The sequence below is a fragment of the Prorops nasuta genome, unplaced genomic scaffold, assembly GCF_024137725.1.
Source record: "Prorops nasuta isolate Cenicafe-Biocafe unplaced genomic scaffold, Cenicafe_Pnas_1.2 PNAS00001, whole genome shotgun sequence".
NCBI classification, from domain to species: Eukaryota; Metazoa; Arthropoda; class Insecta; order Hymenoptera; family Bethylidae; genus Prorops; species Prorops nasuta.
The window spans coordinates 13,028,268-13,044,330 of record NW_027116798.1 but is presented as its reverse complement, the minus strand read 5'-3'; the positions used below and the strand labels follow the sequence as shown (position 1 = coordinate 13,044,330).

Sequence of the window (16,063 nt, the reverse complement as noted above, 5' to 3'; positions counted from 1 at the left end):
GCGTAAAAATCAAAAGTTCTATTTGTTTAACTTGAAATTATAAATCCTTGTAAATCATTTTTATACCAATCATTCATCAATGTAAGTAAATTATTCAATATTAGTACAAAATTATCGAGCTAACCTAAAAATATAATGTAAATTGTATTTACATTACTCAAAATATATTTATTATAGATAAGATAAGTACAGACTACACAACATGAAAGCCAAAAAGGGAAAAGACAAAAAAATAAAGAAAAACGTTAGACCAAGTGTGTTGAAAAAGAACAATTGTAATCTGAAATCGCATCAGAAATCCACAGTGTATGTAAATCGCTCCAAGAAAAAAAAGATGAAAAGAAAAAATTATTCTGTAGAACAGCTCCAGCATGCGATAGAGGCATTGCGGAATGGCTTATCTTTAAGGAAAGCTGCATATACTTATGGAGTTCCTCTCGTCACCTTATTTAGAAAGAAAAACAATCCGGATAATACAAATTCTAAACCAGGTCCATCGACTGTTTTTTCAGAATTGGAAGACGAACAAATTAAAAATTGGGTTATTTATAGAGCAGGCTGAGGTTATCTAGTCACAAAAACGGAGCTCCTCGACAGTGTTTAGAAATATGTTGAAACCTTAAATAAATCGACACCATTTATTGAAAATCGTCCTGGGCGTCACTGGTATGAAGCCTTCAGGAAATGACATCCAGAGTTGACAATAAGGGCTGTACAACACTTAAGTCCAGCTAGAGCTGCAGTAACTAGAGATGATTTGAAAGACTGGTTTCAAGAAATAGAAAAGTATTTACGAAGTAAAGATTTAATATACATTTCTCCTGACAGAGTATTTAACAGTGATGAGACGAGCATTTTATTATGTCCTGATTCAGAAAAAATGTTGTCAAGAAGAGGTATAAGAGCAGCGTACAAAGTGACAGATGATAGGAAAGAAAGTATCACAACTTTGTTTACTTACAATGCAGCAGGTACACGTGTACCCCCCATGATTATGTTTGCGTACAAGGAAAGAGTTCCAAAAGGAATTGTCGAAAATACTCCAAAAGATTGGAGCATAGGTATATCTGAAAAAGGGTGGATGACTGCTGAAACTTTCTTCGAGTATATGACGAATGTGTTCTATCACTGGCTTGTTAAAACGAATACAGTTTTTCCTGTTATATTTTACTTAGATAATCATTTATCGCACATTAATATTCCACTTGTACGTTTTTGTCGAGAAAAGCAGATAGAGGTTATTGGATTATATCCAAATTCAACGCATATAATGCAACGTTTGGATATAGCTTTTTTTCATCCATTTAAAGAAACATGGAAACAAGTTGTTCCAAAATGGAAGAGTAAAACAAATATTTTACAACTGAAGAAGGAAAACTTTCCAAAAGTTTTGGAAATGGCTTTGAACAATATGAGAGATGAAAAATATATTGTTGTCGACGGATTCAAAGCTGCCGGGCTAATGCCTTTTAATAGTGATGCTATAGATTATGATATTTTACAAAAAAGGAAAAGAACTAAAAGCAAGCCAACGGATAGCTTTTCTAACGATGAAAACCAAGTTCCAACCATCGATAATGAGCATCAATTTATTTAACTTTTCGAAAACAGTATTCCCGCTGAATTGATGGAATCATTTAAAGAAGCATCTCAAAATGGAATATGGAATGGAGGTGTTGAGAAAACGGTCCTCTTTGAATATTGGCTGCAGATTCATAAGAAATCTTTCGGTAGATTTTATCAGGTTTTCTAAATTTATATTAATTAATAAATTTTTAATTTATTTAAAAAATTTTAATTAAATTTATTTACAAATAATATTTTATCATAATGAACTTGTAAAATCTTACTATTTTAACCAATCAAATCTTTTTTTACGTCTTTTTTATTTTCTTATATAATATAAAACTGATGTAGATAATTGTTTACGGGCAACATCTGAGAATCATAGTATCGAATACTTGAATTTGATGACAAGGCCACAGAATGAAGATGCGAGAAATGATGAATCAAAAGCATTCGGCATAGTTGAAGAAATTGCTGAGCCAATGATAGAAGTAATAAATATACCACATTTTGATGTTCAAGAAGGTGATATGCAACCATTGTCAGATGTGATAATACTGCAGGATGGCTTAATCGAACCATCAGCGCAAGAGCTGCATACATTGTCCGAAACTGAAATGTCAATAGATGCAACAAATGATTCGTATGATTTATGAGTATTTTTAACATTTATTGTTTCATTATAAATAATTTAAAGTATTGTTATTACAGGAGATAAACAAGAGAATCTGAATGATAAAACAAGTAAAAAAAATATGTCTAGTGTAACGAAATCAAGAAAACTTATCTCCTAAAGATTGTTTTTCGAAGGTTTTTACAATGCCTACAAAATATTTACCTAAAATAAACAGAACTAAAATTGAAGCTTCTGGCAAATGTAAGCTTCCAGCTGCTGGCACATCTGATGCATGGTTGTAGTTTCACCTTAACGGGATCCCTCAAACCCCCTATTACCGACATTACAGAGCGAAAACGCGGGACAATGGTACGGCTCTATTTCTCAACCGATTTCAATGTTTTTGGGCTTGTTGGAATCGTTAGGTCTGCCTCCTCGTCATAAAGAAGCCCGATTTTTCAAAAAATGGAAAAAAAAAGAGTGTTTAAACAATTGTATTATTAAAATTTAAACGAATAACAAATCGAAAAATCGGGCTTCTTTATGACGAGGTGCCAGACGTAACGATTCCAACAAGCCCACAAACATTGAAATCGGTTGAAAAATAGAGCCGTACCATTGTCCCGCGTTTTTGAGGTGGACGAAATCTAAAAATTGTTAGGGGGGCGGTAAGGAAGGACGCTATGCTCTCGCGGCTCAATCTACGTGTTCCCCCACTCCAGCGTCTAAATATGGCTTGTTATGAAAGCTTTCTCCACTGAGGCATGCTAGCTAGGCTACATGCAAAGAGGCTATCTGCCGAAGTGGGGTGAGGGGAAGTATTAGTAAATTCTCAAAGCATGCATCTTTTTACATATTGCGTTACACTGATCAAATGAAGCATTGGAAAAATATGAAAATATTATGAAAACATCCCCTTTTCATGCTGTTTTTAACACTCACATCAAATTTGCATTTGCACCTTTACTTTTGAAGAAATAAATTACTAAACGTAGGAACGCGTGACGCTGAAGAGAGCGTTTTTCAGTACAAACGCGGGACAATGGCACAGTCGCATTTCTCAATAAAATTAGATGAAACTAATAACAATCGCTTCCTTTCTTTGTATAGATCGTCATAAAGAACTCGGATTTCAGATAAACATCTTAGTTTTCGAGATATGAACGATTGAAGTTGAACGGCGCATACTCATTTCCCTCATTGTGCGTATCAGCTGTTGCGCACGTGCATCTTCAATCGTTCATATCTCGAAAACTAAGATGTTTATCCAAAATCCGCCTTCTTTATGACGATCTCCATAATGAAAGGAATCGATTACGATTAGTTTCATCAAATTCTATTGAGAAATACGACTGTGCCATTGTCCCGCGTTTGTACTGAAAAACGCTCTTTTCAGCCTCACGCGTTCGTACGTTTTGCAATTTATTTCTTGAAAAGTAAAAGTGCAAATGCAAATTTGACGAAAAGGCTAGAAAGATCATGAAAAGGAGATGCTTTCATAATATTTTCATATTTTTCCTATACTTCATCTAGTCTGTGTAATCCTAAATGTAATAAAACGCGTACTTGGAGTAGAAGCATGATGTCTCTTTCCCTCTCTAATTCTCTCTCTCTCTCCAGCGTGTAGTCCAGTCAAACGCACAGTCTCTTGGGGGTTAGTCCGTAGCTGTCAAATGACGCGATTGCATCGTAAACATAAAGTATATTTTCGGAAAACTATTGCGGAATAGAAGGATGGATTTCGATAAATTTCAGAGAAGAAAAACTATATCAGATGAGTATTTTATGAACAAAACATGAAAATTATTGTGTAAATTATTAAGGAAATTTACTTTGTGGTTATTTTATTTTTGTTCCAGTTGAAGTCCTGTATCTGTTGACTTACAATGAAGGAGAATAGTACTTACTGCCAATAGATGAAAAAGCAATGAAGATTTTCTGTGTGGCCCAGTGATTTTAATAATGGTGACAATGTTATAATAGTGCAATTGTAAACGATTAGTGTATGTACATGAAAGCCTTATTATAAATTATTCATGTACAGCAATGCTTGTTATTATTATAAATTAAAGCTAGTTGAATGAAAATAATATTTTTCTTCTTCCTTTCCTGATTATATTGGGACAAAGTAATTACATATTCTCATATTAGTAATAGGTTATTTAATTTACAAACAAAATCACAATGTTTGTGAAGCGAAGCTGCTTATAGTAATGATATTTATTATTTGCTGTACTACAAATTGAATACGGTTTCTGGAGTGATCCGCAATATCCTTCCATATGTTGTGTGACATTTATTTGACTCGTTAGTTCCTTTCTCTAATTTTCAACATATACCAATATTTTGTTTCTATTCTTAAATAAACTCAGATATAGCTATTTCATTTACTAATTGATTTTATAACATTAAGATGATTGGTAAACCATGGTTCTACAAAATTTATTGACTGGACACATTAAATATTGTTTTTACAGTGTTTGTAACCTCTTCCATAGGATATTATCTCTTGAAAATTGAGAGGCTGTTGATCTTCTATACATTCCTGTGTATTGTTGAATTCATATTGTTCTTATCTTCAAATAAAATTCCAAGTCACATTTGGATATCCATCCTCTATATGTAATACATATTTTGTTACTGCTAATTCTTTGTGAAATTTATCTGTTCTAAAACCTTCATTAATCCAGTTACTAGACGTATGATATCATTTTCAAAGGATTGATAGATCTTTCTATCAATTATAACATAATAATTGAAGTAACGAAATAAGTTCTCTATTTTCAAAAAATCTATTCATGCTTGAAGTTAAAAAACTGGTATTACAATCATTTCAACTACTACAAAAGGTCAGCAGTATTATCAGATCAGTGTGTATGTAAAAATAAGTGGATAATAGTTATAATATGTAATATACTTGAATAAAATAGTGCAACGGATGGATATGAATGTCACATTATATGTTAAAGAATATAGCGAACTAAGAAGACACCTGCAGAAACGTTATGCAATTTGTATTATATCAAATAATAAACATCATTGCTAGAAACTGTTACGCTTTATAAACATTGAATACTTTTAATTAATTTAGTAATTGTACATATGGCTAATAAGAGAATATGTTATTACTATCAGCAAATAGAATTTAGAAAGGAAGAAAGAAAAATATTTTTTTAATTCATTTAGATTTAATTTAAAATTATATGAAGCAATGAAGTACATGAATAATTTACAATAAGACTGCCTTGCACATGCACTAATCGCTTACACTTTCACTATTATAACATTGTCTCAATTATTATATTCACTGGTCCACACAAAAATTCTTCATTGCTTTTTCATCTATTGCTCAACAAGTTCTATTCTCCTTCATTGAAAAACAACAGAAGCATGACTTCACCTAGAACAGAAATAAATTAACCACAAAGTTTACAAAATAATTTTCATGTTTTATTAATAAAATACTCATCTGATACAGTTTTGCTTCTTCGATATTTATCAAAATCCATCCTTCATCTCCGCAATCCTTTGCCGAAAGTATACTTTATGTTTACGATGCAATAGTGTCAATTGACAGCTACGGACCAACCCCCCATACACTGTACGTTCAACGGGACTAGACGCTGGAGAGTGAGAGAGAGAGAGAGAGGGAGAGAGAGAGTTATAGAGGGAGACATCACTATATTACTCCGAGTATGCATTTTATTACATTTTGAGGTACCCTGACCAAAAGAAGCATTGGAAAATAAAGAAAATATTATGATTACATCTCCTTTTCATGCTCTTCCTAACGTTTTGGTTAAATTTTCATTAGCACTTTTATTTTTGAAGACATAAATTGCTAAAAGTGCGAACGGCTAACGCTGGAAAGAGCGTTTTTCAGTACAAACGCGGGACAATGGTACAGTCGTATTTCTCAATAGAATTGGATGAAACTAATCACAAACGATTCCTTTCATTATGTAGATCGTCATAAAGAACGCGGATTTTGGAGAAACATCTTAGTTTTCGAGATATGAGCAATTGAAGATACACGTGCGTAACAGCTGATTCGAACCATGAGGGAAACGTGTATGCGCCGTTCAACTTCAATTGCTCATACCTCGAAAACTAGGATGTTTATTCGAAATCCGAGCTCTTTATGACGATCTATACAAAGATAGGAAGCGATTGTTATTAGTTTCATCTAATTCTATTGAGAAATACGACTGTGCCATTGTCCCGCGTTTGTACTAAAAAACGCTCTTTTCAGCCTCATGCGTTCGTACATTTAGCAATTTATTTCTTGAAAAGTAAAAGTGCAAATGCAAATTAAACGATATCGTTGGTAGTATCTTGAAAATGGGATGCTTTCATATTATTATCTTATTTTGCCAATGCTTCATCTAGACTGTGTAACCCTAAATATAATACAATGCGTACTCGGAGTAGAAACGCGTTGTCCTTCTCTCTCTCCCTGTAACTCTCTCTCTCTCTCTCTCCAGCGTGTAGTCCCGTCAAATGTGAAGCGGGGTTGGGGTGGGTTTATAAAAGAAATATACATTGTTACGGGTAAAACTATTATTTATTTTAAATGTCCACGGCACATACATCTATTCTTGTGCCGTGGACATTTGGTCGGAGCATGGGCTCCTTACCTGTCGTGGCGGCAATGGCGGCTGTCACGACAGGTTTTTCGCGGGGAGCGACTACGGCATCGCGGGGTGCGACTGCGGCATCGCGGGGTGTGGCTGCGGCTATGGCGGCGTGGGTGGCGTCGGGGAGTGCGGCTGCGGCTTCGGCGGTGGTGGCGTCGGCGAGTGCGGCTGCGGCTTCGGCGGTGGTGACGTCGGGGAGTGCGACTGCGGCTGCGGCTGCGGCTGCGGCGTCGTGGGCGAGGGGAGCGGGGACGGCGGGCCCGCTCTTTCTCCATAAGCTTCATAAACTGTAAAAGAATAAAATTATTATCATGTTTTAATATTTATTTTGTGTGCATACTTACTGCTATTTCAGCGGCCCTCTCCGCTGCCTTCTTTTGGCGGCGGCGCTGCCGCCTCCTCCTCTTGGCCAGCTGGTCAATCTGTAAACATTACATTATTAGTACATATATAAAATTATTGTAACGTTTCAACTTACCTCCTTGTCGGTCAGCGCCGGCTTTGCCAAAGAAGGCCTCCCTCCTGCAGCCTCCGCGTATGTGCGGATTCGAGACGGTCCTGGTTCTTGCGACCGTCCTCGAACCGCAATACGCGGAGCTGCCGCTGGCTGCGGCTGGGATGCGTGGGAGGGTTGGGGGCCGCTGGGCTTTTTTACCACGGCTACCCCTGGCTTCGGAGTAGTTCGCGGCTTGGATGCTGATCACCCTGGCTTGGGGGTTGTCAGCAGACTCGTCGCGACTACTCCAGGCTTCGGGGTAGACCGTGGTGTCGGCTCGGACCGTCGCCGCAGGGGTTTCAGCGGGTCCGCGGATCCCCCTGGCTTGGGGGTGGTCCGCGGGCCTTTTGATGCCCCTGCTTTGGCGGTCCGCGTTGCCGCTCCCTCTCCTTCCTTCTCCCTCCCCGCACCGTGGCCGCTCTTCGCCGTAGGTGGACACGGCGGTGCGGGGGGCTGGCTGGTGGTGGCTGGGCGGTCCGCCGCCCCTTCCTCCTTCGCTGCCTCCTCTACCGAGTTTCTGGTTGTCTAAAAAAAAAAAAAATTTATTAATTTCAATATTATTAACGAAAGAAATAATGTGTAGTGTTCTTTCGCGATATTTTCAAATGTATGTGATAAGATAGTCTAATTACGATTGCATTTATTCAAATCTGTGCTATAAGTATGACATATTTGTTGTAATAGTAAAAATTCTACATAGCAGTCTACTTCCCCCTCCCCCCCCCCCCTCCCCCACAGACTATTTTCAGGAATAAAACATTACGGCCATGTTGAATTTTTACAAATATTTCATATTTTATTTTACAGTTTCGAATATATGCAATAGTAAGCGGAATTTCTTATTATCACATATATTAGAAAACATCGCGGAATGACACTACACATCACTTCTTTTACCAACTATCATGCAATAATGACATAATTACTTACCATTTGGAAGCACGTGTACGTCCTGGCGCCGGTAATGGCTTCAACGTGGGGAATGAAACACAGCACGTTACCTTTCTCATAAGCCAACAATGTGCCGAGCTTCTGAACCAATGATAAAGCTTATCAGATCGATAGACCAATAATCAAGCTTATCGGAACGATGGACCAATGGCAAGCTTCGAAACTACTTGCGCTTTTAAATGTAATATACTTTTAATAAGGATTATATTTATTTCTAGAATGCAAGGAATATTTTATTTCCATTAGGAAAATCATGCGAAATAAAATCATTTCAAATATTCGCACTTTGTAAATATTTCGGTGTGATTTGCGAACACATTAAAAGCTCTGCGGCTGTCATCGTTGAGAGGGTTTTCAGCCATCTCTTAGTCCGGACGTGCGGTTTTTTAAAAAAGTGTTTCGTGTGAAAAGTGAAGTGTGGAAGTGCCCAAATAATTTGGATTTACTACAGGAAACCTCAGGTCAGTTCCAAAATATTATAATTTCTATTTTTCAGGTGTTTTTTATAGGTATTAAATAAATTCGTAGAGTCAGGTTAGATGGGACGAAAGCTCGGCTCAGCTGTATGATTTTCATTCAGCTGATAATATTTTTCCCAACATGTAGTATACTCTGAAATATCCTATCAATAATAGTTCTAACGTCATAAGATATTGCTAAAGTGTTGTAAAAGTGCAGAACAGTAGTAGGTTTAAAGAACCATGGGTCACATGATATCATAGCTCATGGTCCTTTAAACTTACTACTGTCATTTGAACTTTTACCGTACTTTATGAATGTCTTATGCAGTTAGAACAATTATCCACATCAAGTTTCAGACCATGCTTCATGTTAGGATAAATGTTATTCGATGACTGAGATAGATTCAGCTGAACTATGCTTTCATCCCATCTAACACCTGCAAGCCCTTCACATTCAAGGTATGTTTCTATATAAATCCTTTTTGTCACCTATTTCTTGGCTGTTACCCTCAACATAAGCTTAACATTATGGTTCTTTATCTGGCCAATTAGTATCAATTTTTAATTCTTTCCATTAGTACAAACTAGAAAAAATACCAAAGAATGTAATAGAAGTCACAGCTATTCAGTTATACTGCTTTCAGTTTCCTCAGATTATTCACTGTATGCTCTATCACATGCGACTATTACAAGAGTTCATCTTCTCAATCTGGTGCATGCGATAAAGCATACTGCGAGTAATCTGAGGAAACTGAAAGAGCAGTATAACTAAAAAACTGTGGCTTCTATTTCATTCATTGGCATATATACTAGTTTGTATTAATGAAAAGTAATTAAAAATGATACTAGTTGGCCAGAGAAAGAGCTACAATTCAAAGCTGATGTTGGGAGTAGCTTCTAAGAAAAAGGTCGAAAAAGGGATGAATATAGAAGCAAACCTTGATAGTGGAGGAATTTCAGGTGATTTAGGGCATAAGATTTTGGAAATAGAAGTAAAATAGTTTCTTAATAGTGTAATAATAAAATGTAGAAGTGTGACAATGAAGAGTATATAATTTCAATATTTTACATGTGGTAGAGTATACGGTGAATACCCTGAAGAAACTGAAAGCGGTATTACTGAAGATCAGAAGCTTCTATTGCAATCATTGGTATATTTCTTAATTTATATGTTTGCCAGAGAAAGAGTCAGAATGCAAAGTTGATTGAGTAAGGAACTACTAATAGAAAGGTGGAAAAAGGGATGAATTTTGAAGCAAACCTTGATGTCAAAGGCCTTGGAGGTGATTTGGAGCATAAGTTCTTCAAACCAGATGTCAAATAGTTGATGAAAATTACAATAAAGTCATGTAAGAATGTGACTGTGAAAAGAGTTAATCATTTCAATATTATTAATTTCTACATGACTTTATTGTGTACTATTCATCAATTATTCGACTTCTACTTCCAAGATCTTATGCCCCAAATCACCTACAATGCCTTCATTCAATGTTTGCTTCTAAATTTATCCCTGTTGACACTTTTTCCTTAGTTGTTACTATGACCATCAACTTTCCATTCTGTCTGTTTCCCTGGCAAACTAGCATCATTTTTAATGTCTTTCCATTAATAGAAACTCTGAAGTATATCACTGAATGCAATAGAAGCCTCTGTTTTCCAGTTATAGTGCTACCATTTTCTTCAGTTTCTTCACCGTATGCTCTTTTACACCTGCGAAATTTAAATGATGAACTCTTTTCATAGCTACACTTATACAAGATTGTAGCCCAATCTTCATCAGCTATTTGATATCTATATCCAGGATTTGATGCTGCAAATCACCTGCAAGCCCTTCGTTATCAATAGTTGCTTCTATATTCATTCCTTTTTCCACCTTTTTCTTAGCTGTTACTCTCAATATCAGCCTTGCATTATGGCTCTTTCTCTGGCAAGCTAGCATCATTTTCAATTCTTTCTGTTAATACAAACTAGTAAATATGCCAATGAATGAAATAGAAGCCACAGATTTTTAGTTATACTGCTTTCAGTTTCCTCAGATTAATCACAGTATGCTTTATCACATGCAACTATAAAAAGTGTTCATCATTTCATTCTGGTACGTGGGATAAAGCATACTGTGAGTAAAATGAGGAAACTGGAAAAGAGAGGCTTCTATTACATTCATTGGTATTTTTCCTAGTTTGTAATAAGGGAAAGAACTTAAAAATGATACTAGTTAGCCAGAGAAAGAGCCATAATGCAAGGCTGATGTTGAGAGTAACAGCTAAGAAAAAGGTGGAAAAAGGGTTGAATATAGAAGCACCCTTGATAACGAAGGGCTTGCAGGTGATTTGGACCATCAGATCCTGGATATAGATGTCAAATAGCTGATGAATATTTGGGTACAATCTTGTACAAGTGTAGCTATGAAAAGAGCTCATCATTTCAATGTTGCAGGTGTAAAAGAGCATACGGTGAAGAAACTGAAGAAACTGGAAGCACTATAATTAGAAAACAGAGGCTTCTATTGCACTCAGTGATATACTTCAAAGTTTCTATTAATGGAAAGACATTAAAAATGATGCTAGTTTGCCAGGGAAACAGCCAAAATGGAAAGTTAATGGTCAAAGTAACAGCTATGGAAAATGGGTCAACAGGGATAAATTTAGAAGCAAACATTGAATGAAGGCATTGTAGGTGATTTGGGGCATAAGATCTTGGAAGTAGAAGTCGAATAATTGATGAATAGTACAATAAAGTCATGTAGAAATGAATAATATTGAAATGATTAACTCTTTACACAGTCACATTCTTACATGGTTTATTGTAATTTTCATCAACTATTTGACATCTAGTTCGAAGAACTTATGCTCCAAATCACCTCCAAGGCCTTTGACATCAAGGTTTGCTTCAAAATTCATCCCTTTTTCCACCTTTCTCTTAGTAGTTCCTTACTCAATCAACTTTGCATTCTGACTCTTTCTCTGGCAAACATATAAATTAAGAAATATACCAATGATTACAATAGAAGCTTCTGATCTTCAGTAATACCGCTTTCAGTTTCTTCAGGGTATTCACCGTATACTCTACCACATGTAAAATATTGAAATTATAAACTCTTCATTGTCACACTTCTACATTTTATTATTACACTATTAAGAAACTATTTTACTTCTATTTCCAAAATCTTATGCCCTAAATCACCTGAAATCCCTCCACTATCAAGGTCTGCTTCTATATTCATCCCTTTTTAGACCTTTTTCTTAGTAGCTACTCCCAACATCAGCTTTGAATTGTAGCTCTTTCTCTGGCCAACTAGTATCATTTTTAATTCCTTTTCATTAATATAAGCTATGAAATTTGTCACTGAATGTAATAGAAGCCTCTGTTTTCGAGACATAACTCTTCCAGTTTCATCAGTTTACTCACCGTATGCTCTCTCATACAGGTACCATATTGAAAACATGAGCTCCTTCCACAGCCACACTACTACAAGATTGGATCAAAATATTCATCAGCTATTTGACTTCCACATCCAGGTTTGATGCCCCAAATCATCTGGAAGCCCTTGGCTATCAAGATTTGTTTCTATCTTCATTCTCCTTTTCACCTATTTCTTAGCTGTTACTCTCAACATCAGCCTTGCATTATGGCTCTTTCTCTGGCTAACTATTATCATTTTTAAATTCTTTCCTTTATTACAAACAAGGAAAAATACTAATGAATGTAATAGAAGTAGCAGTCATTCAATTATAATGCTTTTAGTTTCTTCAGATTACTCACAGTATGCTTTATCACATGCGACTATAAAAAGTGTTTATCATTTCATTCTGGTACGTGGGATAAAGCATACTGTGAGTAAAATGAGGAAACTGGAAGCAGTATAACTGGAAAAGAGAGGCTTCTATTACATTCATTGGTATTTTTCCTAGTTTGTAATAAGGGAAAGAACTTAAAAATGATACTAGTTAGCCAGAGAAAGAGCCATAATGCAAACCTGATGTTGAGAGTAACAGCTAAGAAATAGGTGGATAAAGGGATGAATATAGAAGCAACCCTTGATAGGGAAAAGCTTGCAGGTGATTTGGACCATCAGACCCTGGATATAGATGTCAAATAGCTGATGAATATTTGGGTACAATCTTGTATAAGTGTAGCTATGAAAAGAGTTCATCATTTAAATTTCGCAGGTGTAAAAGAGCATACGGTGAAGAAACTGAAGAAACTGGGAGCACTATAACTGGAAAACAGAGGCTTCTATTGCATTCAGTGATATACTTCAGAGTTTCTATTAATGGAAAGACATTAAAAATGATGCTAGTTTGCCAGAGAAAGAACCTAAATGCAAAGCTGATGTTCAGAGTAATAGCTAAGATGAAGGTGAGAGAATAAGTCAATTTATGAGCTTCCATTTGAAATTAAAGCACTGTCAGGTGATTATTGCATAAAATGTAGGTACTATCATTCTAAGAGTAACAAAAGATTTTGAGAAAAGTATTTGAAATTATAATTTCAGTTTGAATTCATCAGTTTCTTATTATGCATGTGATTTGTCATACGTTGAGTACATTAATGAAACTGAAAGGACTTTACCTAAAAAACTGTGACTTCTATTGCATTCATTGATATGTATCCTAGTTTGTATTAATGGAAAGAAGTTAAAGAAGATGCTAGTTTGCCAGAGAAAGAGTTATAATGCAAAGCTCGTGTTTAGAGTAACAGCTAAGAGAAAAGTGGAAAAAGGTAAAAATATAGAGGCAAACCTTGATTGTGGGGAGCTCCTACGTGATTTAAGGCATAAGATCTTGGAAATAAAAGTATAATAGTTGATGAATATTTCGATACAATCATGTATAAGTAAAGCTTGTAAAAAAGATCATTATTTTAATGTGGTACGTGTGATAGACAATGGGGTAAATAATTTGAGGAAAGTAGAAGCTCTATAACTACAAAAGTGTTGCTTCTATTGCATTCAGTTGCATATTTTCTTTAATTTTCCCAGTTTATTCCGTAGCTTCCCAAAATTTTCCGTATATATGGATCTCTTCCTTATGAAATAAGGAAGACGATGCATATATTTTTAATCGCCTGTAGAGTTCCCTGTGTATAGAAAACAGGTGAATGGGCGAAATTGTAATAAATCTTTGAATACCTCGCGCTTTTTCAGCTTCTTTAATTTTTCCAGTTTATTCCGTAGCTTCCCAAAATTTTCCCTATATATGGATCTCTTCCTTATGAAATAAGGAAGACGATGCATATATTTTTAATCGCCTGTAGAGTTCCCTGTGTATAGAAAACAGGTGAATGGGCGAAATTGTAATAAATCTTTGAATACTTCGCGCTTTTTCAGCTTCTTTAATTTTTCCAGTTTATTCCGTAGCTTCCCAAAATTTTCCGTATATATGGATCTCTTCCTTATGAAATAAGGAAGACGATGCATATATTTTTAATCGCCTGTAGAGTTCCCTGTGTATAGAAAACAGGTGAATGGGCGAAATTGTAATAAATCTTTGAATACTTCGCGCTTTTTCAGCTTCTTTAATTTTTCCAGTTTATTCCGTAGCTTCCCAAAATTTTTTGTACATATGGATCTCTTCCTTATGAAATAAGGAAGACGATGCATATTTTTTTAATCGCCTGTAGAATTTCCTGTGTATAGAAAACAGGTGATTGGGCGAAGATGTAATAAATCCTAGAATACTTCGCGCTTTTTCAGCTTATTTTATTTATTTAGTAATTGTGGCGGAGCTCTGGCAACTGTTTCATTTATACGGAAATCTTCCTAATGAAATAGGGGAATGGATGTCTAATTTTTAATCGCCTGAAGAATCCCTATGTACAGGAAATGGGTGAAATGGCCTTTAATTAATATATCTTAGGAAACTTCGCTTTTTTTCAGGTTATCATAATTTTTCAGAAAATTCCGTAAGTAGTACAAATTGTTTGTATACAGGGATCTCTTCTTTATGAAATACGGAAGAAGATTCATATTTTTGTTAAAATCTGTCAATTTTCCTTGTGTATAAAAACAGGAGAAAGGGCGAAAATTATAATAATTATTTTTATTTTCCGGTGTTTCCAGTGCAAGTATGGGACATATTGGAGATTATAGGAAGAAGCTGTCCAGAAAACCCAGTCGAAAACGATGGTGTTTTCGTATGAGTAGGCTGAAGAATGCCAAAATGTTAGAGACCTCCTCTTCATTAAGCATCCTTCAACGCCTGAGCAATAGTGATGATGCTACTAGTGAGAACAATAAGGTTTTTACAAAAAGTGGCGAAATTACTACGCTATGGACGGACGACGCTGCTACAATGGAAAGTGACGACGTTACTAGCCAAAGTGACAAAGTTACTATCAAAAGTGACACAGTTACTGGCAAAAGTGACAAGGTTACTAGCTGCATGGATGGGATCAACGGCGAATGGAACCAGGACACCATCAGCAAAAGTGACGACGTTACTAGCCAAAGTGACAAAGTTATTATCAAAAGTGACACAGTTACTGGCAAAAGTGACAAGGTTACTAGCTGCATCGATGGGATCAACGGCGAATGGAACCAGGACACCATCAGCAAAAGTGACGACGTTACTAGCCAAAGTGACAAAGTTACTATCAAAAGTGACACAGTTACTGGCAAAAGTGACAAGGTTACTAGCTGCATGGATGGGATCTACGGCGAATGGAACCAGGACACCATCAGCAAAAGTGACGACGTTACTAGCCAAAGTGACAAAGTTACTATCAAAAGTGACACAGTTACTGGCAAAAGTGACAAGGTTACTAGCTGCATCGATGGGATCAACGGCGAATGGAACCTGGACACCATGAGCAAAAGTGACGACGTTACTAGCCAAAGTGACAAAGTTACTATCGTAAATGCCAACAATAACGGAGAGGATTATAATAAAACTGCCAGCATCTATGATTTCACGGACGAAAAAAGCGAAATCGCACTTGACAGCTTCTCAGTCAGCCTAACAAACAGTGGCTCTGGGACGATGGAAACCGATGTTTCCTCTATCAATGCTGTCGAGGGAAGAGAGAACAATTTTCTGGGACAACGACGAATTGGTGATGTAGGCTACCTTCTCGGTGAAATGTTGAAAATTTTTAATAGTCACAGTGAAGGGAAGCAATGCGAATTGAAGAATTTGCAATTCACTAAAATTCGTAAAGTTGGTCTGTTCACAGAAATATTTGTAAGATGCAAAGAATGCAAGTTTGCTGAAAAAATATGGTCAGAATCTATGGAAAAATCAAATGCATTCGATCTCAATATGTCAGCTGTTTTGGGATCAGTTACTTGTGGAATTGGTCATTCCCAATTACAAGAACTATTTGCAGGCATGAATGT

The 16,063-nt window shown here is 36.1% G+C and overlaps 1 protein-coding gene and 1 pseudogene across 1 annotated transcript; one reads left to right on the top strand and one right to left on the bottom strand.

Annotated features, from left to right (window-relative positions):
• The first annotated feature begins 202 nt into the window (after positions 1-202).
• On the top strand, positions 203-1,597 carry LOC136772472 (uncharacterized; annotated as a pseudogene).
• Positions 1,598-6,918: 5,321 nt separating this feature from the next.
• On the bottom strand, positions 6,919-10,669 carry LOC136772463 (zinc finger protein 219-like). The gene is made up of 3 exons (XM_066725477.1): positions 10,549-10,669; positions 7,298-7,840; positions 6,919-7,106 (listed from the first exon to the last, which is right to left on the bottom strand). Exons 1-3 carry the CDS (start codon positions 10,667-10,669, stop codon positions 6,919-6,921), a joined length of 852 nt encoding a protein of 283 aa, XP_066581574.1.
• Between the last annotated feature and the right edge of the window lie 5,394 nt (positions 10,670-16,063).